This window comes from Manis pentadactyla, chromosome 6 (genome assembly GCF_030020395.1).
Source record: "Manis pentadactyla isolate mManPen7 chromosome 6, mManPen7.hap1, whole genome shotgun sequence".
In the NCBI taxonomy this organism is placed as follows: domain Eukaryota; kingdom Metazoa; phylum Chordata; class Mammalia; order Pholidota; family Manidae; genus Manis; species Manis pentadactyla.
Window position 1 is genome coordinate 54,821,800 of NC_080024.1, and position 27,710 is coordinate 54,849,509.

Below are 27,710 nucleotides of genomic sequence, written 5' to 3' on the forward strand. Positions count from 1 at the left end.
GATAGTTATGGAGAGCCAGAGAAAGCAAACAAAAAAAAAGGCTTTCTCTGCATAAGCAGAAGAAGAAGAGTGAGGGAATGAAGGCAAACTAGCAGGTAGATAAAGTGTGTATGTGTGTGTGGGGATTGTACCCTTAAAATCTTGGGAGTTCTTTCATAACTTTCCTCTGCGTTCCTCAGTTTAGACTTCTCTTAATCTGGGCCTTTCCATCATCATACAATGGTTGGCAGTGAACTGGAATCTTCTTTATTCAAACTAGTGGTGTTTGAGGACTGTGTATGAGGGAGACCTAACATGCTTTAATCCTGAACGAGGGTTAAAATTTCTTCCATTCAGTTTGTCCTAATATATTATGTAATGCAACCCAGAGCAATCACTTTCTTAACCATCACAATACTTCCTATGGGCTGAGGGTAGGACCTCTTTTTCTTAAGGGCTGAGGATACCTGAATGGAACTTGGGTTCTATTGAGGAGAAAAAAAGGCAAAATGGCTTCTGGGAAGGCTCCCAACAATGTGCACTAGAGAAAGTCTGAGTCCAGATTATGACTGCATCTTTCTGCTACAGTCAGGAGTGCTGAGTGGACTCATCATGCATTGACCCTGACTGAGTTGGTATACATTTTTTATCGTAGTGTTGTATTCTGGCTTAGGAAAAATGATTCTGCCATCAGAATAAAGATTAGAAAGGAAGAGGGTGATTGGAGGAAGGGAAGCTGGTACATGAGGCCTGAACTAAGGGAGAGATAAAGATAGGAATGTGCTATCCTTCTTAAAACAATAGTATTGGAGAGAAAAATGTTATGTTCTAAGAACTTTTTCCTAATTTGGAAATATTGAGTACTATATTTAGTTTAACATAAAATAAAACAATATTACATAAAGCAAATTTGAAGTTTACTTACATATTTGTGCAAAATGACTTATTATTAGCTGCCTAATGCTCCTCCTACAGGCAAATAATAGAATTGCACCATTTGCTTATAAAACCATTTTAATATGTATATTGGCTAAATAGTTATATAAAATATGTTTTCTATTTTGTGTGAAGCTGCATAAACATGTGGATACTTGAAAAGTCTTAGAATCTTCCTGTCTATCTGACAGTACAGTTTTATAGTCTGAATCATATAATATATTTGAAACTACCTTGTATATTATAAGGTGATATACAAAGTTGGTCATAATGCTGTACAATTCAGTTTCATAAATAATGCAATAGTAAAATTCAGTTCACACTTTGAAATAAAAATATCTTATATTAAAGCAAAACAGAAAGAATATATCTTTTACGCATGTCCAGTGTGACCATTGTTTTAACATATATACATTATTGAATCCTGGTGTCATATAAATTGCATAATACATTCTATAGGATGATGAATTCACTAGTAGGTAGTTCTATATATGTGAGGCATAATGTGAAAAATTATAGCTAATTTTCTAGCTATAAAGCAATTTTTTTACATAAATTTCTTTTAAAAATGACTAGTGAAAAAAATAATTTGGTTAAAAATGGAAAGATGGTCTGAATAGACATTTTCCCAAAGAAGACATACAAATGGCCAGGCACATGAAAAGGTGCTCAACATCAATCATTATCAGGCAAATGCAAATCAAAACCACAATGGATATCACCTCACACCTGTTAGAATGGCTGTTCTAAGAAAGACAAGAAATAACAAGCACTGCTTAGGCTGTGGAGAAAAGGAAATCCTGGTGCACTGCTGTTGGGATTGTAAACTGGTGCCACCACTATGGAAAACAGTATGAAGGATCTTCAAAAATGTAAAAATAGAAATACTGTATGATCCAGCAATTCCACTTCTGTGTGTTTACCCAAAGAAAACAAAAACCTTAACTTGAAAAGATATCTGCGCCCCCATGTTCACTGCCACATTATTTACAATAGTCATGACATGGAAGCAACCTAAGTGCTTATCAGTGGATGAATGGATAAAGAAAATGTATATACACACGTGGAGTACTATTCAGTCATAAAAGAGAAGGAAGCTCTGCCATTTGCAACAAGGGTGGACCTGAATGGTATTACGCTTGAAACAAGTCAGAAAAATACAAATACTATATGATCTCACTTATATGTAGAATCTTAAAAAAAGAAAAAAAAAACCCCAGCTGAACTAATAGATACAGAGAACAGATTTGTGGTTTCAAGAGGTAGTGGGTGGAAGGTGGGTGCCATGGGTGGATGTCAAAAGATACAAACTTTCAGTTAAAAAAAAAGTCTCACCACATTAATAAGAATATACTCCTTTCATTTTTTAGTGATGAAACCCTAACTACTTCTGAGTATAGATCAGCATCTTTTGAAATAATTGAACAAAAATTGCATCTTCCCTGTGCTACCACTACCAGTGCAGCATCCTATCTAATAATGGTATCAGATAAACTTCTGGAAGAACCACAAAAGAAATGAGTTCCTTGTTTTCCTAATAACTTGTTGGTGTACTAATGAAGGAAGAGCATGGGTGGTAAGCCCATGCTGGCATGTGATACTTCTTCTTTCTCTTCTTTCTAAAACAGAACAGACTTTAGGAATTATATTACTTAGAGGTGTTAGAGGAATTTTAAGAGACTGTACATTCATAGGATAATTCATAGAAAACAAAGTGAAAAAGTCAAGGCAGCAGAGAAATCAAACTGGAAGGAATTTAGAGGCCATCTAGTTCAATTCCCCTAGGTGGTGGAGTGCAGGGGTGTGGAACTCCCCTTGGATGACCACACAGTCTTGACTTGGGCCCCTGTGGTTGAGTCGGTGTGTGCTGGACAATGCTGATAGACATTCTTATAGTGAGTTCAGGGGCTCTGTGCCTTTGTACATATTAGACAAAGGTACCTCTTTTGACTTACAAGAAGGTACCTTCTCTTCTGGGCTGACTGAGCCAAAGGTCACATAGCACGTTGAGTAACTACATTGGCTGGATTGCAAACCCACCCTTTGGCCAGTGCCTTTGTGCAGGGGATGAACTACATAGAGAACTTGTGAGCTGATGTTTGCTTCCTTATAATTTTTAGAGTTGATGTTATTTTTGTAGTAATAAAAATAAATGTGTCCCATCTTGTGTATGTCATTGAGATATTGAAAAGGGATACTATGCCTGCCCTTGATCTCTCTTGTTCATGATAGGCAATTTCATCTTCTTCAGTTGATCTTTATATTAACAAAGCGAAGCTGCTCATTATCATTATCATGGTCAAAGACACTTTTCTGAATGTATCCTTGATCTCTGCCAGCTCAGGGCTGGTGGGAGTGCCTAGCTACCAGATAATTTTTACCTCCTATCTGTTCTGGCCAGAACTGTCAAGAAAGTGGAGTTCCTTGTCTCTTCCTTCTTTTTCCTCCTTCTAGGATCAAACATTTAATTTTTAACACTCTTACCAAATTTCCTTTTTGAATTGTTTCTCTTTGGCTCTTCATGTCTCTACTTGATGCCTTCTTTCCTTGGAAACGCCACTTGTGATTCCTGATTTCCCCTAGCAGAAAGCTAAGCAACTTGATAAAACTGAATCACAGAAGATACTTGTAGACTGAGTCATTACTTTCATACAGAGTTACCTGCATTTTCATAAAAATCTGGATGGTAAATGTCCATGCATCATATCCAGCTGGCGAGAAAGAGAATTCTGGGTATAAGGCTCTTTTTATTACTCCTTAAATAATTGTAGATGTATATGGCTGATCCCATTTCCTGTACTCATTTGTCAGTTAGGGAGTTGGAACTTTATACCAGGGCACAGTGAGAAGTCATCAGTGGAGGTTATGTAGGGAAGTGATATGATTAAATATATGTTTGAGAAAGGTCATTCTGGCTAATGGGGGATAAAGATTGGAGAGAGACTGGAGAAAGACTGTTGTAGTATACACATTAAAGATGGTGGTGGATAGATCTTGGGCACTGGTTTGAGGAATGTTAGGATGCTGCAGCATAATTAGAGACAGAAACAACTGGAATTGGCCATAGAGTGGTTGAGGAGAGTAAAGGAGAGGGATAATCAAGGAGGAAGTCATTTTCCTGTCTCAGGCATATGAGAAGTGAATTTCAGAACACCAAAAGAATGATATATTTGAGAGGCAATGCATTTGAAGGTGGAAATTGCAGATTCCATTTTGAGCTTAATAAGCCTGAAGTACTATATAGTACAGGAAAGAAAATGACATCTCAGTATCTTATCCTATTAGAGAATTTTTATCACCAGACCAAGAAACGTTTCCTTAAGTCCAATAAAATCTTGTCTGATTTTACTTCAGCCCATTTCCTCATCAACATTCAAGATCAATCTTGAGACATCACCTTTCTCCAGTGTTGTCTTTTTGAGGAAGTAATATTTAAACTGAAGGTTATGTCGGGTGGAGGATCCCAGCAGTGAGAACTGTGTGTTCAAAGACTAATACATAATAGGGACTCCAAATTTCCTCTATAAAAGGGCCATAGGTTGTCAATCTCATTGGAAAAGGAAAGTAGATGATGAAAGAAAGAGCTTGTAACTTTCTTTTGAAACTGGATTTGAAACCAGCAGTCCACTTTTTATGTTTATGTGGAGTAGGATAATTTGAATCTGACTCTTTCTGATTTCAGAGCCCATAATGTCCTATCTAAATACTTATTTTGATTCCTTCTATTTTATCTAAATAGTAGTCCAGATTACTCTCTGTCCTTTTTCCCTATCTTTTTTTATTATCACTTATTACTACTTTATATTGTACATTCATTTTCTAAATTAGAGTATATTTGTTTCCAGAATGTAAGCTTCCTGAGGTCAAGGACTTTATTTTATTCATTGTCCTAAAACATTGTCATTGGGATTTTTTAGTCTTTTCTATCTCTTTGCTCCAGATCAATGATTTTATTTAACTTTTACAATGTCACTTAATTAAAAAAAATTATTCTCCTTAGTTAATGTGCATCAGTGTATATACAAATTCCACCTGCAAGATCAAAGGAAAAATTAGACTATTATTTCAAATTTTTTTCTAATAAAAAGTATTCAGCCATAACATAATTTTAAAGGTAATTTTGTATTGGATTTGAAAAGCTTTACAAAAAGTAAGCTTTGGCATAAAAGCCAGACTTGATAAACTGATTCTCAACATAAATAGCCTTAGTTATTTTTAGTGTGTGTATGCAAGACATTTTATTATTTTGTATTTTAAGGGTAAAACTATTTTCTGAGGTTATAGATGAATGATCAACACATTCATCATACCTGATCAAATTTACTAATATTTAAATTTAGTTTTCTTGTAGCTTTCTTCTGGGTAGAATTTAATATAGAGAATTTTTGTTTATGTGAATGCTAAAGGCATTTGAATAAGCTATGGGAGAATTATAATATAATGCTGCTGGACAGAGGATGATTCTTCTAGACACCACGACTAATAATTCTTAACAATACCTAAAAACATTGGAGGAAAAGCTTGAACCATGCTGGCACCAGGGACAGACAGGCATGAAAGATTAATGTAATCTTGCATATAATGATGCACATTCTTACACAAAAAATCCATCTGCAATGTCATGTCAGTCAGCAGAAATCTTTGATGGGTGGTTACAGCTGGGCTGTCTCTTCTGGCAGAGCTGCCCTAGAAAATGCTAAATGTGGTTGGGATGCTTGGTGCCATCTGCAGTGTGCTAGTTTATCCTGTCTTCACTGGCATTTGCAATACTGCATAGGGCATTGTGACTTTAGAGACAGCGATAGGGACTGACAGATTCTTTTCCTTAGAGGATCCAGCTCGGGTGGGCCTGTGCCACCCGCCTCCTCAGCTTTGGATCGGTTATCACTGGTGTTGGCTTGGCTTCATATTTTCACATTCAGCTCCTCTTTTTAGTCTAGCAGTTCCAGATACACATTCTTCTAGTATGTAAATCTTACACTAACCTTTCAACTAATTTATTCATGTAAGGTTGCCAAAGTGATTTAACATTGAGTGTTGGATGCCAGCTAATATGCCTTATTTTCAAAATACTGCTGCTCTTAGGTTTCTGATTTAAAGGAAATGTGTGGGACTAAACAGACAGGCACCGAGATAAATAATCTAACTGCTATGTGTGGGATATCCCCAAATGACTTATGTAGTTGGAACAACTATTTGACCCTCTTTTACATAAAGCTATAAAATACATCAGGCAAGTAACACTTAATCCTCTTTCCCATGATTAAAATATAAATATTCAAGAATAAGTGTTGGTTTATGACCTGACCATATGTTTATCATATTATTTTGCAAACTCAAGTTAAAAAGAACATTGTTTAAAACTTTCACTTTGGTGTGTGTGTGTGTTTTTTAATAGTCACGGAATACGAAGGACATGTGCTGTCACTGCTAAAGGAATGTCAACTACAGGGATTTGATGGGTAAGTTCTCTTACCAATCTATCTTTGTCATATAGCATATACTATTATTTTCATTAGTGTTTTGCCACTTGGGGCCTATAATTTTTAGTATTTGTGATCTATGTAATTGGGCTCTATTTCATTCATATCTGTGTAATAAGAATGAATGACAATAATGATAATATGGCATAGTCATGGGAAAGCAAAAGAAGAAATCTAATTTTAAGTACTGGGAATTCACCTTATATTTACCTAATGTGCATAGATTTGCATCTATAGTCCTTAATTCTTAGCTTTAATTGTGTGAGTATCTAGAAAGCATTGATGGAAGGTATTACACTTGTCATATGGCATAACTCTACTGTGATCGTCTTTTGTAAATTTATAGGTAGTGTTAATAGCTACCCACTGGTTTATTTGGCTGTGACTGATTAAGGGTAAATATTTTATAAAGAGAAATTTATTATTTGCAACACAAATAAAAGATGCTAATTTTAATTATCTCTTACAATTTAGTTGCTACCAAATAAGTATGTTATTCACAGTAGGCATCAGAAACCATTTGCAATACATGGCTGGAGTGTGTAGAAATTGTTCACTGGCATGCAAACATTAGAAACAAGACAAGTGACATATATTTTAGTAGCCCTTCTTTAAAATTAGGTGAGTCAGTTTGCTAAAGTGCTGGACTGTTGTGTAAGACAGAAACGTATTCTTCTGGGGGAGAATTTTTTGCAAGGGTGGCTATTTCAGAGTTCTAAAAGGTGGCAAGTATATGAATCATTTGTGTCACATGGTAATGGGTGAGAGGGGCAATAAGACTCAATAACAGGAAGGGCAATTGGGTCTTTCAACCCACAGAACCATTAACATGTTTTAGGGAGGACAGTGATGCAATGAAAATGGGACATTAGCAAACATTAGCATGGTTTTTCAAAAATGCTCCATATTTTTTGGTGGGGAAAAATGTTAGTGAGTGGAGAATAAAGCTTGGCAAAAAACATGATTTCTCAAAAAGGAATTTAACTAAGAGGAGTAAATCTAGAAGGCAATATTATAAAAATATTGAGGCTGAAAAGTATGAGGTAAGAGATTACTTCAGGGCCTTATGCTTAGAGCTAGACAGATTGGTTAATACACTACATTTAGGAAATCCTCTTGCAAGTATACAGTTTAAGAAAAGTAACTGGGGTCAGCTACCTACCTTAATATGCTGCATAGTCCTGAAACACAGCTTGTGAGTATGTAAGTATGGCTGCATTGTGAATAAGTCCTTGCTTCAAAATATGGTTATATAAATAATGAGAATACCAGATATGATAGGTATTAGATCTTGTCTTGCTGATCAGCATTGTGAAATGGTCCACCAAATGTGGTATCTATAAAGAAGTTCCACTGGTAATTATATAAGGTTCAAGAAGAACTTTGCAGAATTGTGAAAGATTGTTGCTCAAATGCAGCATAGTATTACTTTCCTCTTTACCTGAATATGCTTAATTCTAGTTTTCTTCACATGGTAGGTGTTAGCAGGTGTTGTTATTTTGCATTGTGGTACTAAAAGATATATAGATCCTGTAGATACTACCCACAGTTTTTTAACCAAATAGTTTGGCTTAACCGTTATATGAATTAAGTTGTAGTAACTTAGCAGTTTCTAAACTCTGCAGCATGCTGACTTATTTAGGACTTCAATAATTTAAAACTTCTATTGAAAGTCGTCTATCTTCTAAGATCCTTTAAACAGCTCATTTATCTTTTGTGGGCCCAGCTTTTCCAGTAGGAGCCAATATGTGGTTGGATAACTATCTTAATAAAGTGGGAATTTCAAACTGCTCTGCTTACATAGAGAGGCATATAAGGAGAACAATAGAAACAGTTTCTTCAGGCACTTCAGAAGAATAATTCTCTGTATCTGTGAGTTTTGTCATGTTTTGTTTATTCGTTTTCTCTTTTACATTCCACATATAAGGGAAATCATACAGTATTTGTCTTTCTATGACTTATTTCACTCAGCATAATACCCTTAAGGTCACCCATGTTGTTGAAAATAGCAAGATTGGTGGTTGCCAGAGGGGAGGGGGAAATGAGTGAAGGGGATCAAGAGGTACAAACTTGAGATTACAAAATAAATGGTAAGGAGATAAAGTGTATAATGTATGGCACAGTGACTATAGTCAATACAATAAAGTATATTGAAAGTTGCTAAGAGAAGATCTTGAAAATTCTCATGAGAATTAAAAAAAAGTGTTTTTTGGAACTTTGTACGAGAGTAGATGGTAATTAGACTTAGTGTGGTGATCACTTCAAAATTTATAAAAATACCAAATCATTGTGTTATATACTTGAAACTAATATAATGTTATATGTCATTTACACTTCAGTAAAAAAGAACAATTCTCAAACAAGTAGAATGTTTGAAAATGGAATGCACTCCGTTTGTGAGTTCCCTTCTCCTGAACCTGTTCAAAAGTGGCCAGAGGAACCCTTTTGAGAAATATATACAAAAGACTCAAGGATGGGGTAAAGTAACCCCAAGAGTCCATAGTATTTTGATGAGAGAGGGCTCACATTCCTTGAAGAACTTGGACCCAAAGCATCTCTGCCTGACTCTAGTGGAGGGAGTGATTAGCAAATCACCAAAAATTTGTAAACACACACCAGAGAGGTTAAGCTCCAAGGAAGATTCTGTGTTTTATTGAGTAAAACAAAATGATTTGTTGAATACTGCTTAAGAAATGTTATTTGCTAAGATTCTGGAGTTTTTTAAATGAGTTACATGTTTCTGTGAAGCCATATTGTGGCATATTTCTAAAGCCAACAGGAGCAGGGTATCAGTACTCACGACAGCTGGTGCACAACGCCGGTGTGTCCTTGTAAACACTCTAGATCCATTGCTACAGCTTCTGTGAGCATATTACCCTTTATGACCTTCCATATTACCCTTTATTTATATAGGGTATGAGTAGGAAGTTTTGTAAAGGCAACAAAAATAGTAGTATTAGGTGCAAAGAGTGATATCAGACTTGAAACAGGAACAGTGGAATTTGTAACTGAATATGGTTGAGCTAATATATAGCTTTATATAATTAGGAATATGCTAATATTTTCCTATTTTCTTTTAAAATATTTTTTATTTGAATTTGAATTTCAGTTTTTTTCTTTTGTTACCATTAGTAGGACTCACAATAATCTAGACATATAACTAACATTGAGATCTTATCACATTTACCATATCTGTTATTAGTAAGGTTAAAAAATAAAAGGATCTCTTTTCAAAAAAGAAAAATTTTAAATAAAAAAATCCAATAATATACTAAAAATTGCAGAGATGATATTGGTTGATAGACAAATACAGAAACACCCACGAGGTCGTAAAAAGGTTTTAGCAGTATTGAGTAGGGTCAAAGGGTAGTAATACTAATTTTAGAAGTGCCATAGAGCATTAATGTCCAGGAGATGAAAACCATTTCGGGTCTGCAATTACTGCATTCATATACTAATGATAATTAGCAGTTCCTTAAATGAAAGCTTCATATTTTACATGATTTTTATTGCTGTTTGTCTTTTTAGAGCTATATTGAAAACTGGCAGGATTTTATGACTTTGGTTTGTGTTAGTTAAATGAATTGCAAACGACTATGATTAATATAAACAAAATGAGAATAATATGCTTTTGGATATTAACAAAGCAAAATGCAGGTCAGATGTGAATGAACATGTTCAAATGTTTTAATGCTTCTTAACCCATTTAAAAATATTTTGTCTATGAGGTATCATCTAGGTATTTTATTTTTGCAGTAAATTTTACTAGTGCAATGCGAGTGTCTCCTTATCCATCAACACATACATACTAAAATGTTTGAAGGTGTGTGTAATCATGCATATATGCATGACTAATATTTTGAAGTCTAGATTTCCTAAATTATTACCAGTTATTTTGAAGTTGCATTCTTTTAATTTCTTGTTTTCTAGTGTTGTCTCTGTTGGTGGAGATGGATCTGCCAGTGAAGTAGCCCATGCTCTGCTTCTTAGAGCCCAGAAGAACGCTGGAATGGAAACAGACAGCATCCTGGCTCCTGTCCCAGCACAGCTTCCACTTGGTGTAATACCAGCAGGTAAGGGAGTGGCCATGGCTTTGCTAAATGGAAACCTCCTGCCTTTCCATTTTACTTCCTAACCTAGACTGTGTAATGCAGAGTTACATGCACAGGGAAAGCTCAAGGCTGGCATCTCCACTAGCAAATGTGAGACTTTGGACAAGTTATTTAATCTCTTTGAGCCTCACTTTTCTAATCCATAAAAGAGTGATAACACACATAATATGTACTTCATTAGCAGTTACTGTAGTGTTAAATTAGATGTTATATGTGGAGGGTTTAACACATAGTTAAGCAATCAATAAATGGGATTATTACTCTACCTTCCCATAGAAAGGTCTAATGATCACACAGTACCAGATAGGAAATTTTAAAACAGGGCCACTCTAGTCAAGCTGCTTACAATTTTATGTGGTAAAAGGTGATAGCTCCCATAATCAAAATATAAGCAAATAACCTTGAAAATGCCAAAAAGAGTTTTTATGACTGCTGTATCTCTAGCTGCTAAGACTAGAACGGAACATGGCACAGTGAACACTCAATAAAGTTTAAGTGAATGAATATAAAGTAAATATAGAGTAAATGCTACTTGCATTAAGCCTAAAAATGAGTAGGTTCTGGCCTGAAAAGATGAGAATGAGTTATTTTCTTGGCTGTAAAAATAATAAATGCCAAGGCAAAACCCAGGAGTGTTGAGGAGTAGAAAATGGGCCATTTGTTGGGTGATAATGATGTCAGAATAAGTCCAAATCATGGTGTCTCCTGATTGCCACAGGAAGTAGTCTGAACTGTATTTGATAAACAGTAGGGAACATGGGAAGTTTAGAGCAAGGGAACAGCACGCTGGGAGCCTGTTTGGGAGGTTTCACAGTTAGGGGAAGGGAGCAGGGGAGAGTGGAGGGCAGGGCTGGGGAGAACAGCAGAGCAAGACAGGGACCCAGAAAAGAGGAGAACAGTCTCACAAGTTTGTTCTGTGGGTCACTCCTCCCAAGTCCTTATTTAAATAAATAGTGAAGGAAAGTGATTCTTTTCATTTAAAACATCACACATTATGATCTCTACAAGAAAAGCAGAAACAATCATTCTTCCCTATGAAAATAGAAAGTAATGCACATGGTTGAAAAAAGGTCAGCATGCTGTCCATTTGATAACCAGATGCCTTTAGTATGGATTTCTGTTGACAAAGAACAAACATATACAACTGCCGCGTTTGAGTATAAAGTCGCTCATATAAACAATTTAAAAGGAGAGTGACGTTTGAATATATCCTGGTAATTGTAGAGCATATAGAGAAAAACCTGTGATGGTCTTTAAGTAGAAGAGAACAAAATAACATCAACTTGAAATGGAAAAAATATGCATTAAGGGCCAGCCCACTTGGACCTTTTTGTATCAGTTTTGTAGCTGTGTCTATAATGGTAGAACTTTCTCAAGATTTCCTTGGGTGCAAAGTGCATGTGCTTATTAAGTCACTGTTTCTCTTCATTATTGGTACTTACACTCCTGAGGTCACTCACTGACTGCCATGACTCATCAGTGGAAAGATAGGTGTTCCCACAGGTATGCATTTGACATAAAGTGAAGAGTTCACTAGAAAAACTGGTGGTTATGCTTATAACTCATTATAAAGGTATAGCATTGATTATTGTCATTATACCTTTTAAGCATCTCTGATTTTGAAAGCATTTTCTATATGCAGTGGATATGTAGAAATGCCATTTGAATGCTGTTGTTTAGAAGACACAGCCTATTGCCAAAATTCTTGACACTGTGCAGGAGTTCTAGGTTATGGATGCTATAAGTCGGAGGAAGTCATGTGTGGGCTGCATTTAATGTGGGGACTCTATGCCTAGTCAGGGCTTTGCTAGAGAATGGGAACAGGAGCTGGGCAGGAAGTTTCCAAGTGAACTCAGAAGACAGTGTCTTTGAAGCCACTTGCCTCCTGGAGAGAGACACCCAGAGGGAGAGTGTTTAGTAAATTACTACACCGAGCCAACAGACTAAGCTGCTGAATTATGGTCAGACTCAAATGAATCAGATGTGGGGAAGCCTGTATTTGAACTCCTGGCCATTAGCAATGGTGTTTGTTGCTATGGGAACTGGTGCTGAGGAACTATATAGAGAGATTCCGATTAAAGGGGTGGGGGGAGAATAGAAAAGCCCGAGAGGACATAAAAATAAAAAAGCAATCCAGTTGTTGTAAAACAAGGCTCAATCCACATACTGATGGCTGTGAACCATATATTCCTATAGAGTTCACATAAGTAAATTCATGCTTTCCAATTAATTTGAGAAGAATAAAATATTGCCAGGGGACTGTTAATTTCTATGATATTTCAGGCAAAGAACCAAAGTGTAGGTGCAGTTTTCATGAGAATTTTAGATATGCTTGGCTAGGAAGTCATTACATCACATTTATCTGTTTGGATGTGGGAGACATTAACGGCCTTATGAATATTCATGGTGTCTGGTTAATTAAGTTAATTGTTCTGCAGGAGTGCTTACACTTCCAAGGACAATTTTTTTCATTTTTTCTTCTTGCCTCTGTAGTTTCTGCCTGGTACCTCCATCAGTCATGCTTTACATGAACTGCTACTTCTACCCTTATTCTGTATTTGGCACATTTTAACAGGTCTGGGGAGGTGGTGGTGAACCAAGTTGCTGGTAGCATTTAGAAAGATAACAGGTGAATTAAAATATTTACCTTGAGGTAGAACATTTATAGCTTTTGTGAGAATTGGAGAATTACCTAGTTGTTTTTGACGTGAGCAGCACAGTTCTTATGGCACTGCAGACATCTTTTCAGAAGGATCACTTTCTTTTTTTCCTGGAAATTGCTATTTTAGTTAATCCAAGCAAAAATATAGAGCAGTCTATAGTTTTACAATTTTACTTCCATTTTCCTCATTGATTTTCCTTTTTAATTCGGAGTGTGAAAAAACCGTTCTTAAGGGCTAAGGTACAGATTAACCAAGAGTAGAAGATGACTGAGATAATCATCTCACTTCTGGCCACTCCCATCCTCCCTGCTAAGTTGTACAGAATGAAAGCAAAGTTGCCACACTGCAAACCCCGAGGAAATATAAAAATAAAAAAAGTGATTTGTGCTCGGGCATGTTTAGCATACTTAAAACTCACAGGGAGTAAACGGATTGTATTTTCTTGAGTCATGATATGTGTCATTCGCTATTGCACATGACACCGTTACATTATGTTTTTTAATAGCCTTTCTAGAGGAATGCTTTTATGGTCTACTCCTAATTAACCATAGTAATGGAGGAAATGTGTTTCATGGAGTACTGTAATCCATTGATAATCCTAAATATCTCACTCTAATTATGTGGCCTCCTCTAAAACCTTTACCATAAATCTGATTGGGAAGCAAAATAAATTGATTTGTTTCCTCTTTTTTCCCCCACCCACTCCAGATTAATTAGCAATCAAGTGGACAAAGGGCAGGCTGTAGGGGGTCAAAGGTTAAGTGGAAAGGCCAAGGTAATTGACTCCTTGATAAAAGACCCACTGAGTAACAGGTTTCTGTACTACTTGTTCTCAAAATGCAGAGTGTATAAAATCACCTGGAGAACTTACTAAACCATGGACACCTGGGCCTCAAACTCCAAGATGTTCTGATGCCATGGGTTGTTGGTGAACCCACAAATTGGCCTTTTTAACAAGCTCCCAGGGATGCTGCTTATCCCAGGACCATACATTCTCGAAGAGTGTCTCTCCAAGTTAGTGTTACATGCATATCCTGAGGATCTCGTAAAATACAGTCTCAGTAAGTCTGGAGTGGGGCCTGAGAGTCAACATTTTAATAAGCTCCCAGGGAATGTACAATTACTTGAACAACATAATGGTTACTAGACTCTCCCTATTATCAAGTCCCCCCCACATACCCCATTACAGTCACTGTCCATCAGCATAGTAAGATGCTATAGAATCATTACTTGTCTTTGTATATACTGCCTTTCCCATCTCCTCCTGCCCCCCTACATTATGTCTGTTAATCATAATGCCCCTTTTCCCCCTTATCCCTCCCTTCCCACCCATCCTCCACAGTCCCTTTCTCTTTGGTAAATCCATCAACATCATCCACTACATCAACAAAAAGAAGGACAAAAACCACACGATCATCTCCATAAATGCTGAAAAAGCATTCAGCAAAATTCAAGTCATTCGTGAAAAAAACTCTCAACAAAATGGGTACAGAGGGCAAGTACCTTAACATAATAAAGGCCATATGTGACAAACCCACAGCCAACATTATACTTACAGTAAGAAGCTGAAAGCTTTTCCTTGAAGGTGGACTTTTATTTGCATAGTATTACTGGGGGTCTGAAAATCATTAGTGCTTGGATAGGTCCCTCACGATTATTATTATTTTAGGACAGTCTTGGTTGATAGTGCCTGAGTGCCTCATCCTCTCCAACTGAGCAACCCAAGCAACATCAGTTCAAAGTGATACAAAGTGAAGAGAAAATGTGCGATCACACAGGAATGTTCCTGATGAACAAATCCAGGCTAGCCTTTGCTGTAAGAGCTGTAGTATGTAACACACCCTTGCTTTCACAGGTCTCTGCTATTACTGGGTTTCTTTCTCCTATTCTTTAACTCAAGAAAAAGTGTATCATCTTAATTTTAAACCCTTTTATAGCAGGAACTAGCTGGTATATTCCCCTTTGGAAGCAAGTCTTTATCCTAAGAGTTCAGAGACACATGAATGTTACAGAGGCTTAACCTGAGGAGCTTTTTCTGACTATAGGCTGGTGGGAAAAGTTCATGTGGATCGTACATGATCTTAATGATTAAGAAAATCAGAAATCTAATCAATGCAGATTTTTATACCTTAGCAAATACCATGGAATTAAATATTTTCTTCATCTAAATAATAAAAGGGAATCCCTTTTTGGATGAGAGCTTATTTCTAAAATTTATTAGATGTCTATGAAGTATGTCTTTTGTACTTTATAGTGAAATTTTTTTCTTAGTAATTATTTGGATTTAAATTATTTAGGTATTTATGAATTTGTTTCTGATGTCCAGAGATACCCTTCAGCTGCTGGTGCTCATTTGGGTATAGAAGTTAGAGCCCATTTATTAAAGATGGATCAAGTGGACTTTGATTTAGCTAGTATTTTGGGGATAAAAAAGACATGGATGATGGAAAAGGCTGTGAGAAAGTAGATACTATAAAGTATATTCTACTTAATTCATTTAAAGATTGAACAATAATTCAGCATCTAAGCTATGAATGAAAACTTACAAACTTCCACTAGTTTTTCATAAGAGCATTACATAGTGACATCTCTATAAAGTAAGAGCAAATGGTTAATTTAAAATATATGCTACATTAACTGTATATATTTTCAAATTGATTTGGCAGGATCTACTAACATACTGGCACATTCTCTTCACGGAATCTCTCATGTGGTAACTGCAACTTTGCACATTATATTGGGTAAGAATTCTTTCAAATAAGTTCATGTTTTATAAGGAAGTCTTTTTATTTATATAATGAAGGCTATTTCATTTCTATCAGACTTTTTAAGAGAAAATAGGTTCTTTGTCTTTCAAAGTAGAGAAATGTTTGACTGAAAAACCAAAGTCAATTAGGCAAAGCTTCACTATTTGAACTGCCTATCTTCAGAATATAGGTGCTATAAAGAGCAGCAAATGAAGTTTTATTATAATCTTAATAGAGAAAAACATCATAATGATGCTCAAGATTACAATTTTAGAACTAGATAAATAAAGCCTGTGCATTTTTGACTGTACCAAGATTCTAGGGCTAAGATAATGTTATTAAAAGAAAAAAAGCACAAGAAAAAATTTTTTCAGCCATTGCACAACCACTAGACCTTTTATTATCCCAAGTGATGGAAAGCACATAGGCTCAGATAAATGCAATGCAAAACTGTTGTTAAATCTAAGTTTACTTTGTACGTGTACTTCAACTTCACTGCCTTGACCATTTTTTTTTATAAGAAAGAGCAATCAATAAGCTGCAAAATTTACTGCTTTGTGTTTCTTCCCTTAATACCTGAAAAAGTTACAGATGGTGATTGCAATCGTTGTAGGTGAAGGGATATGAAGAGAAAGGAAGGATATGCATTGTGGTATAAAGTAGCTTGCGATCTTCTTCTATAAGTAAATAAATATGCTCTTCTCTGTCTACCTTTTTGACAACTGGCCAGCCTGCACTCAGTTCTATATGCAGTCAGTTGAATATGACTAACATTCAATGTCATATTCAAGGGCACATACAACCAGTTGATGTCTGTACCTTCAGCACCTCTGGCAAGCTTCTTCGCTTTGGGTTCTCAGCCATGTTTGGCTTTGGTGGAAGAACTTTGGCTCTGGCAGAAAAACATCGATGGATGTCCCCTAACCAACGGAGGGATTTTGCTATAATTAAGGCACTGGCAAAACTTAAGTAAGTCTTTTTCTTAAATCCAAAACTTTATATCCCAGAGTCAATGACTGTTAATAACAAATTTCATTATGTTTTAGGCCAGAGGACTGTGAAATATCATTTTTACCATCTATCAGCTCTCAGGATTTACGAGAAGGGTAGGTCAAAAGCCCAAAGTAATATAGACATTTATATTTTTCTTCAAAGCATAAAACAGCTTGATATAAACTGTTTATTAGACTTGTGATCTTTGTTTTTCTAACAAACTAGTCAAGAACATAGAATTGTTGAGTCCTACAGATTCTCGAAGGCCATGTAATTTGGCTTCTGCCCTCATAAACAACCATTCATTCCATTCACCAACTACTCATTCATTCATATATTCAACAGCTGTTTATTGAGTGTCTCTTATATGCCAGGCACTTTGGATACAATAATGAGCCAAAAACCAAATTATTTTTTAGAGTCCTCATGAAAATTTTTGTCTAGGGTGGAATATAAGTATTACTCAAAGCCATGCAAAAGAAGTGCTCTAGTCTTAAAAAAAAAAAAAATTGAAAGTCATTGTCACCTATGCTACTACTTTTAAATCAATCAACACATTATAATGCAGTAATAGAATTGTTCACGTAGTTTTATACTGTGTTTTCTAAGAAAACATTTAATATATGTAATGTTGGATTCACCAATTTTCTCAATTTAATAGATGTTATTTTTTGTGTGATGTGTTCTTGTTTCTTTGTTCTGTTTTCTTACTTTTAGGAAGGTGCGCGGATCTCCCAGATCTGGTGAGTTCAAAAGTACCTCCTTGAGAACTGAGCCAGGCTCTGTGGACATTTTGCTCTGGCGAGGGAAAGTAACCAATCACTTCCATTACCTTTAGACTGTAGTGGCCAGTGGCAAATGACCCAGGGTCAGTTCCTGAATGTGAGCATCATGGCGATCCCTTGCCTGTGTTCAGTGGCACCAAGAGGCCTGGCACCTAATACCAGGTTAGTAAGTGTTTTTATTGAATCATTGATACTTATCTGTAAACCAAATTTTTCTTTCAGAATATCTTGTTGACTCTTGGCTAGATAGAATATTATCAAGAGGTAGTCTCTGACTGTATTATTAGGGATTCTAAGGGATTTGTCATGAGAGTAGACTGAGAACAGCTGTTAAACTGGAAAATTACAAGACAATCACTTTCTTTTAAATATCACTGAGGCTAAAATAATGGTCCTTAGATTTTACTGACATGATTTTCTTATGTTATTTTATGCCTATTTTGCTTGCTTTGTTTATTTACCAATTATTGAGAACATTATGTTTAATTCTGGTATAATGTCTTATAAATGTCTGCTTTCCAATTTTAGTGCAGACATAAATATCATCATGAAAAACATTTATAAGCATATATATGATATTTTTGATATATTTGATATCTTTAATCAAAATAAACATTTCAAGTATATTTAATATGACTAGCAGTACATATGACTCTACTGCCTGGATTTTCATGAGACATTTTACATATTATTTTATCCACAAGATACAGATATTCCATCTCTTGCACATTCTTTTTCAGGCTATCCATTATTGGTCTGAAAATATTTTTCTAGTATTTGTCTAGAGCACAGAAAAAAAGGATCTTGAATATTTTGTAATCAGAGTCAAATTTAGATTTTCCCCGGAAGGGGAATAAAAGAATGACTTATGTATTTTGATGATTTATAATATCATTTCAATGACTGGTTTCATCTTCCCTACAAATATTTAACCCAAATGATTAACAGCTAACAAAAGGGATTGATTTCAATTTCTTTCCTTGGCAATTGCTATAAAGGTAATAAAGGGAAATGTCCAAAGTTAGAGAAGAAAGAAACTGCAAAATTTGACATTAAAAATCCAGATGTCAGGGTTCTCATTACTTTAGTGCTGAAAGGTGGAAGCATTTTGAAGCTTGTGTGATTGAAAAGTTGAGTCTGATCGTTTCCTTCCACACCCTCAGAAACCCTAGGGCGTGGTGTGCCTCCCTGTTGGAGTTTCCTCCACTACAAGTGAAGACATGGCTAGCTAACTAAAGGGACAGTGCTACACAGGACTTGAGGCAATGCTTATCTAACCCTACTCCATCTCTACTCTCACTTTTCCTTAAGGACCTTCATGGGAGGTAGCCTATTCTTCTGGGGATGGTTGATTCATGCCTCATTCAAAGCCACTCCATACATTTTTCAGCTTGCCTGGAATTCCACTGCTTAACTGTCTAGGTTCAATCAGTATTGATGAATTTTTCAGAGAAGAGTGACTAGTCAGAGATTTCTTTTGTGGGTTATTATCAAACATGCCATTTGGGAATGGTCCTTACACTGGGCCTTGGCTGACCAGAGATAGTTGGAGATTTATCTTCTGAATGATTCAAGATAAACACACAGGAGATGCAACTCTCAGCTTTGTTATTTTTTTTTCCACAATAAAGTATAATTTACTTCACAATACCTCAGTGCAAATTACTGATAGAAACTAATATTTTCTTTTTTTTATTTTTATTTTTATTTTTTATTATTGAAGGGTAGTTGACAACAGTATTGCATTACATTAGTTTCAGGTGTACAACACAGTGATTCAACATTTATATACATGATAATTCTAGGTACCAGGTATCACCATACCAGGTTGTTACAATATTTTGACTATATTCCTTATGCTATACATTACATCCCGGTTACTTATTTATTTTACAATTGGAAGTGTGTTTATATATATATATATGTATATATATATTTTGTGAGGGCATCTCTCATATTTATTGATCAAATAGTTGTTAACCACAATAAATTTCTGTATAGGGGGGTCAATACTCAATGCACAATCATTAATCCACCCCAAGCCTAATTTTCGTCAGTCTCCAATCTTCTGATGCATAACGAACAAATTCTTACATGGAGAACAAATTCTTACATAGTGAATAAGTTATATGGTGAACAGTGCAAGGGCAGTCATCACAGACGCTTTCGGTTTTGTTCATGCATTATGAACTATACACAGTCAGTTCAAATATGAATATTCATTTGATTTTTAAACTTGATTTATATGTGGATACCACGTTTCTCTATTATTATTATTTTTAATAAAATGCTGAAGTAGGTAGATACGAGATAAAGGTAGAAAACATAGTTTAGTGTTGTAAGAGAGCAAATGTAGATGATCAGGTGTGTGCCTGTAGACTATGTGTTAATCCGAGCTAGACGAGGGCAATAAACATCCATGTATGCAGAAGATTTCTCTCAGAACATGAGGGGGGAGGTTCTAAGCCTCACCTCTGCTGCTCCCCATTTTCTCACCACATGGCCCCCTGCGACTGTGCCTGTCTTAGGTTGTTCCTCCCTTGAGGAGAAACTAATATTTTCATATTCTAATATTAAATGCATAATATATGTGACAGAACAGTGCCAGACACATAGAGTGTATTAATTATGAATAAGTGTTTAAAAGTAGACATATAACATGTTATTCATATGAATGAGTAAAAAGCAATTTTTAAAAATAAAGGATACACAAAACATTACTCTGAACATTTTGGTACTACTGTTAATTTCCCAGAGAAATAAATTGGGAAGAGGTAGCACGATGCGAAAGGAGCACTGGACCCTAGAAATTAAGAACTGTGGTTCCAGCGATCATTTTTCCTCTCTGTGCCTTTGAATGGATAATTTAAACTTGGGGTCTTCTCTCCTTTGTGCATAAATCAAGTGAAAGGATGTATAATTTCCAAGGTCCCTGAAGAGTTCTAACCTGACTTTCTGTAAGATTTTTTAAGAGCCCTTTTTAAAATGTCATTGTCGTTATTCTCGGAATAACTTTATATTTGCACTGAAATTGGGCTACAAGTCATTTGCACATATTTCTCCAAACTGCCTGCTAAAGCTAGATGTGAGTAGCTTTTCTGGCACTAAATCACATCTCTAAATTTGCAGTCTCTTATATGAGCTAAACAGTTATGCAAGATTAAAATGCTGAGTCATTCAACTGAACATGCGTGGCGGCATTTGTTCATTCCATTTCATTTACCCAAGGGCCACTTTGATTTAGTTTCCTATGTCACTTAGACCTGTCCATAAACAAATATTTAAATCACACTTCAGAGTTTAGAAAGCATTGAATGATTTGTTATACTGTTTTTATTTATTAACTATTTTACAATACATCTTTTAAAAATGTACATGGTTTCACATTTTGAATCCCTAAGGAAATACACTGGATTTTAAATTATGTCTTGATAATGTGAATGAAATGCATGATAACTTGTTTTTCAAAAGCCCTTAATGTAAGAGGTTACTGAGAAGGAAATCAGTTGTTTAATAAAACTAATTTGAAAGGCTGTATCATTTAAGAAATAACACAGCAAGAAATTATTTAAGAATTTTAGGTAAATCTAATCATGATTTATCAATTGTGTAAAACTTGTCGTAAACATTGTATCTGTTAGAAGGAATGGTAGAGTAATTTCTGATGCAATCAGAAAAGTTCTTAATGTCAAACACAAATGTTTTGTTTCAGATTAAATAATGGAAGTATGGCTCTTATAATTGTACAAAATACTTCTCGACCAGAATTTATAAAACACCTGAAAAGATATGCTAATGTTAAAAATCAGGTATAGTAAACTCTTTTTTGTTATTTATGTGCAAAGCTATTGATCATGGAGAGAGAGAAAGAGGTGCTGAATGCATATGAAGTCCTGCCTCATATGCTTTTTCTTCATGCATTTATCTTTTTCAATTTGTGTTTTCTTAAAATTTTGAAAAATACCCGCAAGTATTAATATAGACTGGCCTTTCTTGAGCTGGTACGTATGTACATTTTATGTGTGTGTGTGCAGAGAAAACACAAAATGTAGTGTTATATTGAGATGTGAAGGAAGTTAAGGATAAAATTACCTACTTGGCTGTTCTTCAAAAAGAAAAGTAGTAAAATTTGAGATTTTTAGCTTTATTGATTTTATGGCAGCAGACTTTCTCTAACTTATGACTTTTAGATTTCCCTGCCATTTGTTTACAGATCTACCTACATTCTTTGACTGAAATGGATTTGCAGATATATATTTGAAAATAGCACTTCTATACAGACATTATTTATTTTATACAAAACTACAGTGTTTGGTGGTATTTATGTAGATAGGTAGGTAGATACAGTTGTATTCCATTTAAAGGATTTGTTTTAAAGAGAAGCAGTAACTATTATGAGCCATATTCTTTTGGCAGATATTTTGGCCCAGTTACTATGAAACTGATCCAGAAATATGTGACTTTCTGAAATTGTGAGTCTTGAAGTACACAGGCATCCTTCTAAATCTGTAGCCTCACACCATCTTAAAGGTATAAAACTCTGCCCGGATACAGTTGGCAGAAAACAAATAGAAGAGTAAATCCAGCCATTGGCCAGCAGTTGTATCATGTTTACATAGTTCACTATTGCAAGGCTTACATTTTTGCCTCTTCAAAATTTGAAACTTTCTTAGGCAGTCCTCATGAAGTTTCTGTTCTCTTCTGCCTGCTACTATTTGATCAGAGTTTATTGAGCAGGGAACCAAAGTGTTCAGGAAATTATATCATAAAAATTAGATATAGTTCCACTTTCCTTAAATAGAAATCTGTAAGGAAACAAAGTAGACAAAAGCAGCTACAATGTGGATTGTGAGCCTAAGTAATAACTTTATGTATGTGTGTTTTGGTAAATACAGTGATTTACTGCTTTTCAAAGGAATGCTTCCTTTTCAGATGGTACTAATTTTGTTTGCAAGTTTACTATTTTTCTTAATTCAAAAACATGTTTATTGTTACATGTTCATTGTTAAATTTTTCCTACTCAGAAAATAGAAACAATACAAAAATCACTCAGAATTCTATATTCCAAGAGAGAATCGGTGTCATTACCTTGGTATAAACTTTTCCTCATCTTTTTCTACTGAATAAATGTGAACTTAAATGAGTATTAACCTTAAGGTGCTTAGCCAGAGAAGCTCTATATTTATTTTAGGGAGGCATCTATTGGATAACTTATTTATGAAGTTCTCTCATAGAACTGCCTGAAGGGTAATTTTTGTAGACATTTTTTTCAATATGAAAATAGCTTTCTTCCGATTTTAAAAGTAATAAATGCTTAATGATAAAAATACATAGTAGTGAATCTAGGTCTGTATCTATAGGAAAATACTTGCTTTTAAAAATATTGTTATGTAAGATATAACCTATTTTCCCCAGATACTCTACCAAGTCAATCATATCTTGCTTTTGATGCAAAAACTATTGCTTATGGGGATGAGGGGGATGGGGGCGTTCATTAGGCTTAACTGATTGACTTAGCTCTTTCCCCAAATTAAAGTCTATGCTATTGCTCTGTAATTTTTGCAAAAAAATTCTATAATGTTTCACATAATGTATTATATTAAGAACAATTAGATTGACTCCCAAGGTGACTGCTTTCAAGCAATGTTAATTTGATACATTTGTTTAATTGTAGGCACATATACATATGGTATGTGTGTAGTCTCTTCTTCACGGTGACATTTAAAAAATGTAAATTTATGTAAATTATGTAATATTATAGGAATCAGGTAAATGTAAGATTATATAGTCTACTGTCTTAGTAGCAGTTCTGGTATCCAGGAAGGAAAATGCAGCACTTCAGCCTAAGAACAACAATAATATAGGTCTCTGAACCATCTTTACCAGTTGAATTGAATGTTCATAAATATTAACAGTTATTTGTGGGGTGACTCAGCTTGCCTTCCCTATCTCTGTGTGAAATAGAAAGAAGGTCAAAATTACCTGTCAAGTCCTTTCAACTCCATCCCATTGCTGGCCTCCTTTTTGCCTATCCATTCATTTCTACATTGACTTTGATCATCATTTTTGGTATAGAGTTTACAAAACTCTTAAATGTGAGTCCAGGGATCTGTTTGCAGCCTTTCTGTCTTCTCATAACACTGTCTCCAGGGTAATCTCATTGTCCCCCATGGTTTGAAACACTATCTGAGCTTTGCACACTTCCAAGAGTTCTGTCTTCTCTTCTGATCTGCAGGACCACTGTGCCTTTCCGTGTGCTGAGAAGGCTATAAAACCCACAGGCATGTTGAATCCAGCGTGTCCACAGCTCACCTTAATGCCTCTTCCCCCAGAGGTGCGCCCCTTCCATGTTCCCTGACACAGGGCAGTGGCGCCCACCTCTGTCCACCCTCCAGGTACTCTGCATTCCAGTCACTCCCTCGTTCCTCACATCCCGTCCACCAAGCAGTTCTCTTAAACGTTCCTGAGATGTCTGTCTCACCTGAGTACAAACCTTAATCCCTTCCTGCTTAAAATAGCCTCTGGTCTTCTTTTCTCTAGTCTTGTCTCCCACATTTCTTTCTAGAGGGACTTTTCTAAAGCACATTATCTGTTTGCTGTCTTTAATTCTTCAGTGTCTTCCTCACTGTCATCAAGATGACATCTAACTTCTTCAGGATGGAGTATGTGGCTCATATTCTGGCTTGTGCTGTGTCGCAGCCTCTTGCCATTCTCCGCTATATGCCTGTGTTTTGGTCATTGTATTAGACTTCTCAGGCTGTCATAATGATACCCCAGAGGTTGGCTTAAACAACAGAAACTCATTTCTGCACAATTCTGGAGGCTCAGCGTTCAAGATGGTGTTGGCAAGTTTGGTTTCTCCTGAGGCACATGGCTGCCTTCTAGCTGGGTCCCGACTTAGTTTTTCTTCTGTGCTTGTGCTGTGTGTGTCCCTATTTCCTATTTTTAAAATGACACCAATCATATTGGATTAGGGCCTATCTAAAAAAAACAACTCATTTTAGCTTTATCACCCCTTGAAAGACCTTACCTCCAAATATGGTTACATTCTGAGGTACAGGGGGCTTTAGGACTTCAACATGTGAATTTATGGGAGAAGTAGACACAATTCAGCCCATAAAACCATATGTCTATTTTTAAAAATCAAATACAGGAATTTATATATTTTGCAAAATAAATGCCAAAACACCAGTACTATAATATGCTTAATTTTTTTTAGTTGCTTGACTATGACATATCTCTACCTTTGCAAATGTTCCCTCTTTTCAGACCTTCTTCCCTTCTCATCCAGGCTACCTCTTCTGTCTTCTTTAAGGCAGCTCAACGGAGAAGCGCTCCGACATCCTCAGCCTGTCTGCCTCATCTCATTTCTCTCATTTAACTCTGTGCTTGCACCATTATGGCACTTACATGCATCACAGTGTTAACTGTGTATTTCTCTTTCTCATATCCCAAACACACCCTCACATATGATATTAAGCTCTTGGCCCCCTAAAGTCCCATCTAACAATGTCTGTGGCTCCACTGGTAATAGCTTTTCATGGAGCTTCATTTTGTGAAGTATGCACATGAGAGCTGATGATTTAAGCTAAAAGACTCACTGGTGGCAGCCATCGGTTCCTGGCATTCCTTGGCTTGCAGCTCTGTCACTCTGGGCTTTGACCAGAACAACAGTTGTGCTGGAGGAAGGCCCACCCTAATGTCCTCGCCTTAACTTGGTTCCACCTGCAAAGACACTCTTTCCAAAAAAGGTGGCATTCACAGGTACTGAGAGTCAGGATTTCTAGATATCTTCATAGGGGAAGCAATTTAACCTATAAAAGTCAGTTACCAATGACTCATTTAAAACATTATTTTCAAAATGAATGATTATGTACAAATTATTACTATTACTATGAATGATGATCCCATATCTTCCACAGAAAGCTGCCTGGGGACCTATAACTCTATATACCTCATTCAGAACAGCTGATACCAACATGTAACCCCACCACCACATGATTCACTGTGTAACCCAGTGCATTATACAGTATAGACTGTAAAGTCTATTGGACCTTGCTTTCTACAAATGTAAAGTGAGAGTATTGGGGAATATACTAGTTTTCTGCCAATTTTTAAAAATCTGTGCTTCATTGAAGTTTATATGTGAAAGAAGGGGGAAAACATGTAGATACTAGGAATACAACTCATGCCATTTATCTGCAAACTGAAATACATGAGTATTATTGTGCATTTCTACTAAAAAGTTATTTAGCTGAGTTATTTCAGAAAATACATAATGTATTTTCATTGTTATTTCCTTAGGCAAACAAGAAAAATTGAAATTTGAAGGTTATTTTGCACCATTCTAGAGTAGTCAGTAAGCAAACACAATTATCTTACAATTTGTGTTCCTCTTTAAAATGAGAGGAGACAGGTAAAGATCTGTGAAAGTCACACTGGAGTGACCTCCTCACTTTTGTAAGTTTTAGCCCTAGGTTCTTCTCAATTAAATTCTAAGTGTGAAACTTATGTTAGAGTTTGCTTTACCTCAGCTAAACTAGCTGAAAAATTAATAATCAAGTCAGTAGATTATCTAAATCTTTTCTATCAACAGACCAGTATTAAACACTCAATCTTTAATTGGAAATTTGATGATATCATTACTGTATACAATTTCATAAACATACTAGTTCATAAAACAAGTTTGCCAGCTAGTAAATCTGAATGATCTAAGAAATCTTTAAAGAAGGGGTAACTTCTTCCTATGAAATTGAGGACCCCTAGACACCATCAAGAGTTTCAAAGCTATAAAAACATCAGCACACTTGATGTTTATTTGCAAGAGAGAGCACAGAGACTTTCTTAATTTGCTTTAGCAGTTAGAGATAAAACAAGTACCATGATTATTTGCATTTGTTTTATTTAGTTCAATTTTCCATTTGTTGAGACTTATACTGTGGAAGAAGTAAAGGTTTACCCAAAGAACTGTAACAGTGGACATAATCCAGAGGAGGACGGACCACATGAAAACTGCAGTTTTCCTTGGAATGTAGATGGTGATTTAATGGAAGTTACATCAGACATCCATGTTAGGTAAGTCTAATTGTTTCCCTGCCTTCTATGTCCACCAACAGAAGCAAAACTAACAGCATAATTAAAGCCTCTTGTTGCCAAATATCAACTAGCTAGATATTTTTAATTAGTAAATCAGGGAAGCATAAAAAGATACATGTACAATTTTAATAAATAAACTATGTTTACATTTATGTAGAACCAAAGCATTTTCTTTGGTTATGAGTCTTTACATTGGCATGTCTGAATTACCACTCTTCATAAATCATACAGATAACATGTCTATAATTTCTATTTTGAAGTTTTAAAAATAGATAAAGATCTTAAACCTTGTGAATACATCTGAGTAGCAGATTGTTATCATCCCCCAGTCTTTTCAAATTTCCTTTCACTCGTAACTAATATTATAATAAACACTGTGTTCAGCAGTTTGCTTTTATCAAGTCTTTCCAAAGCATTCAAATTACTTTACATAGGAATAATTTTACATAGTATTTTCATTAAAAGTAACAAGAGCAACTGGCATAAACAAGCTTAGAAACATACAAACTCATTTTTGGTTTTGAGACTCAAGGGGAAGAGGTGGTGTGTAGAGGGACCCTGGGTAGCTCAGCAGACATGAGCTTCCTTTAGACACAATTGATAGGGCTTTACAGTCATCAGGGGTGCTGAACTGTCAGCCACACCCCAAGTTTTTTGTAGACTGCAGCTCTGCCATGAATGTATGCTTGTTGGCTGTCATTACATTTGTATTTGGTACTATGCACCATACTCAACAGGTGTATGTGTGAAAAAGAGACTGAAAGGTTGATGAAATAATTATACATATTATAATATTCTTTACAGATTGCACCCAAGACTTATCAATCTTTATGGAGGAGGCATGGAAGAAATGACTGATTCCAAAGTAACATGTAATTGTTTATAAAAAGTGTATGAACTAGAATTTTAATATGAA

General features: G+C 35.6%; 1 protein-coding gene across 2 annotated transcripts in view; it reads left to right on the plus strand.

The window, feature by feature from the left end:
* Nucleotides 1-27,710, plus strand: part of CERKL (ceramide kinase like) — a 96,754-nt gene extending 69,044 nt beyond the window's left edge. The window contains exons 4-13 of one of the 2 annotated variants that reach the window (XM_036879411.2): nt 6,314-6,377; nt 10,329-10,471; nt 15,840-15,914; nt 16,712-16,889; nt 16,967-17,026; nt 17,631-17,656; nt 17,752-17,860; nt 21,411-21,507; nt 26,607-26,773; nt 27,599-27,710. In XM_036879411.2, coding sequence (XP_036735306.2) covers nt 6,314-6,377; nt 10,329-10,471; nt 15,840-15,914; nt 16,712-16,889; nt 16,967-17,026; nt 17,631-17,656; nt 17,752-17,860; nt 21,411-21,507; nt 26,607-26,773; nt 27,599-27,680 — 1,001 coding nt within the window. In that variant the 3' untranslated portion in view covers nt 27,681-27,710. Of the gene's footprint in view, nt 1-6,313; nt 6,378-10,328; nt 10,472-15,839; nt 15,915-16,711; nt 16,890-16,966; nt 17,027-17,630; nt 17,657-17,751; nt 17,861-21,410; nt 21,508-26,606; nt 26,785-27,598 lie in introns of those variants that run through there. The other variant, XM_036879412.2, reaches the window with a different exon arrangement.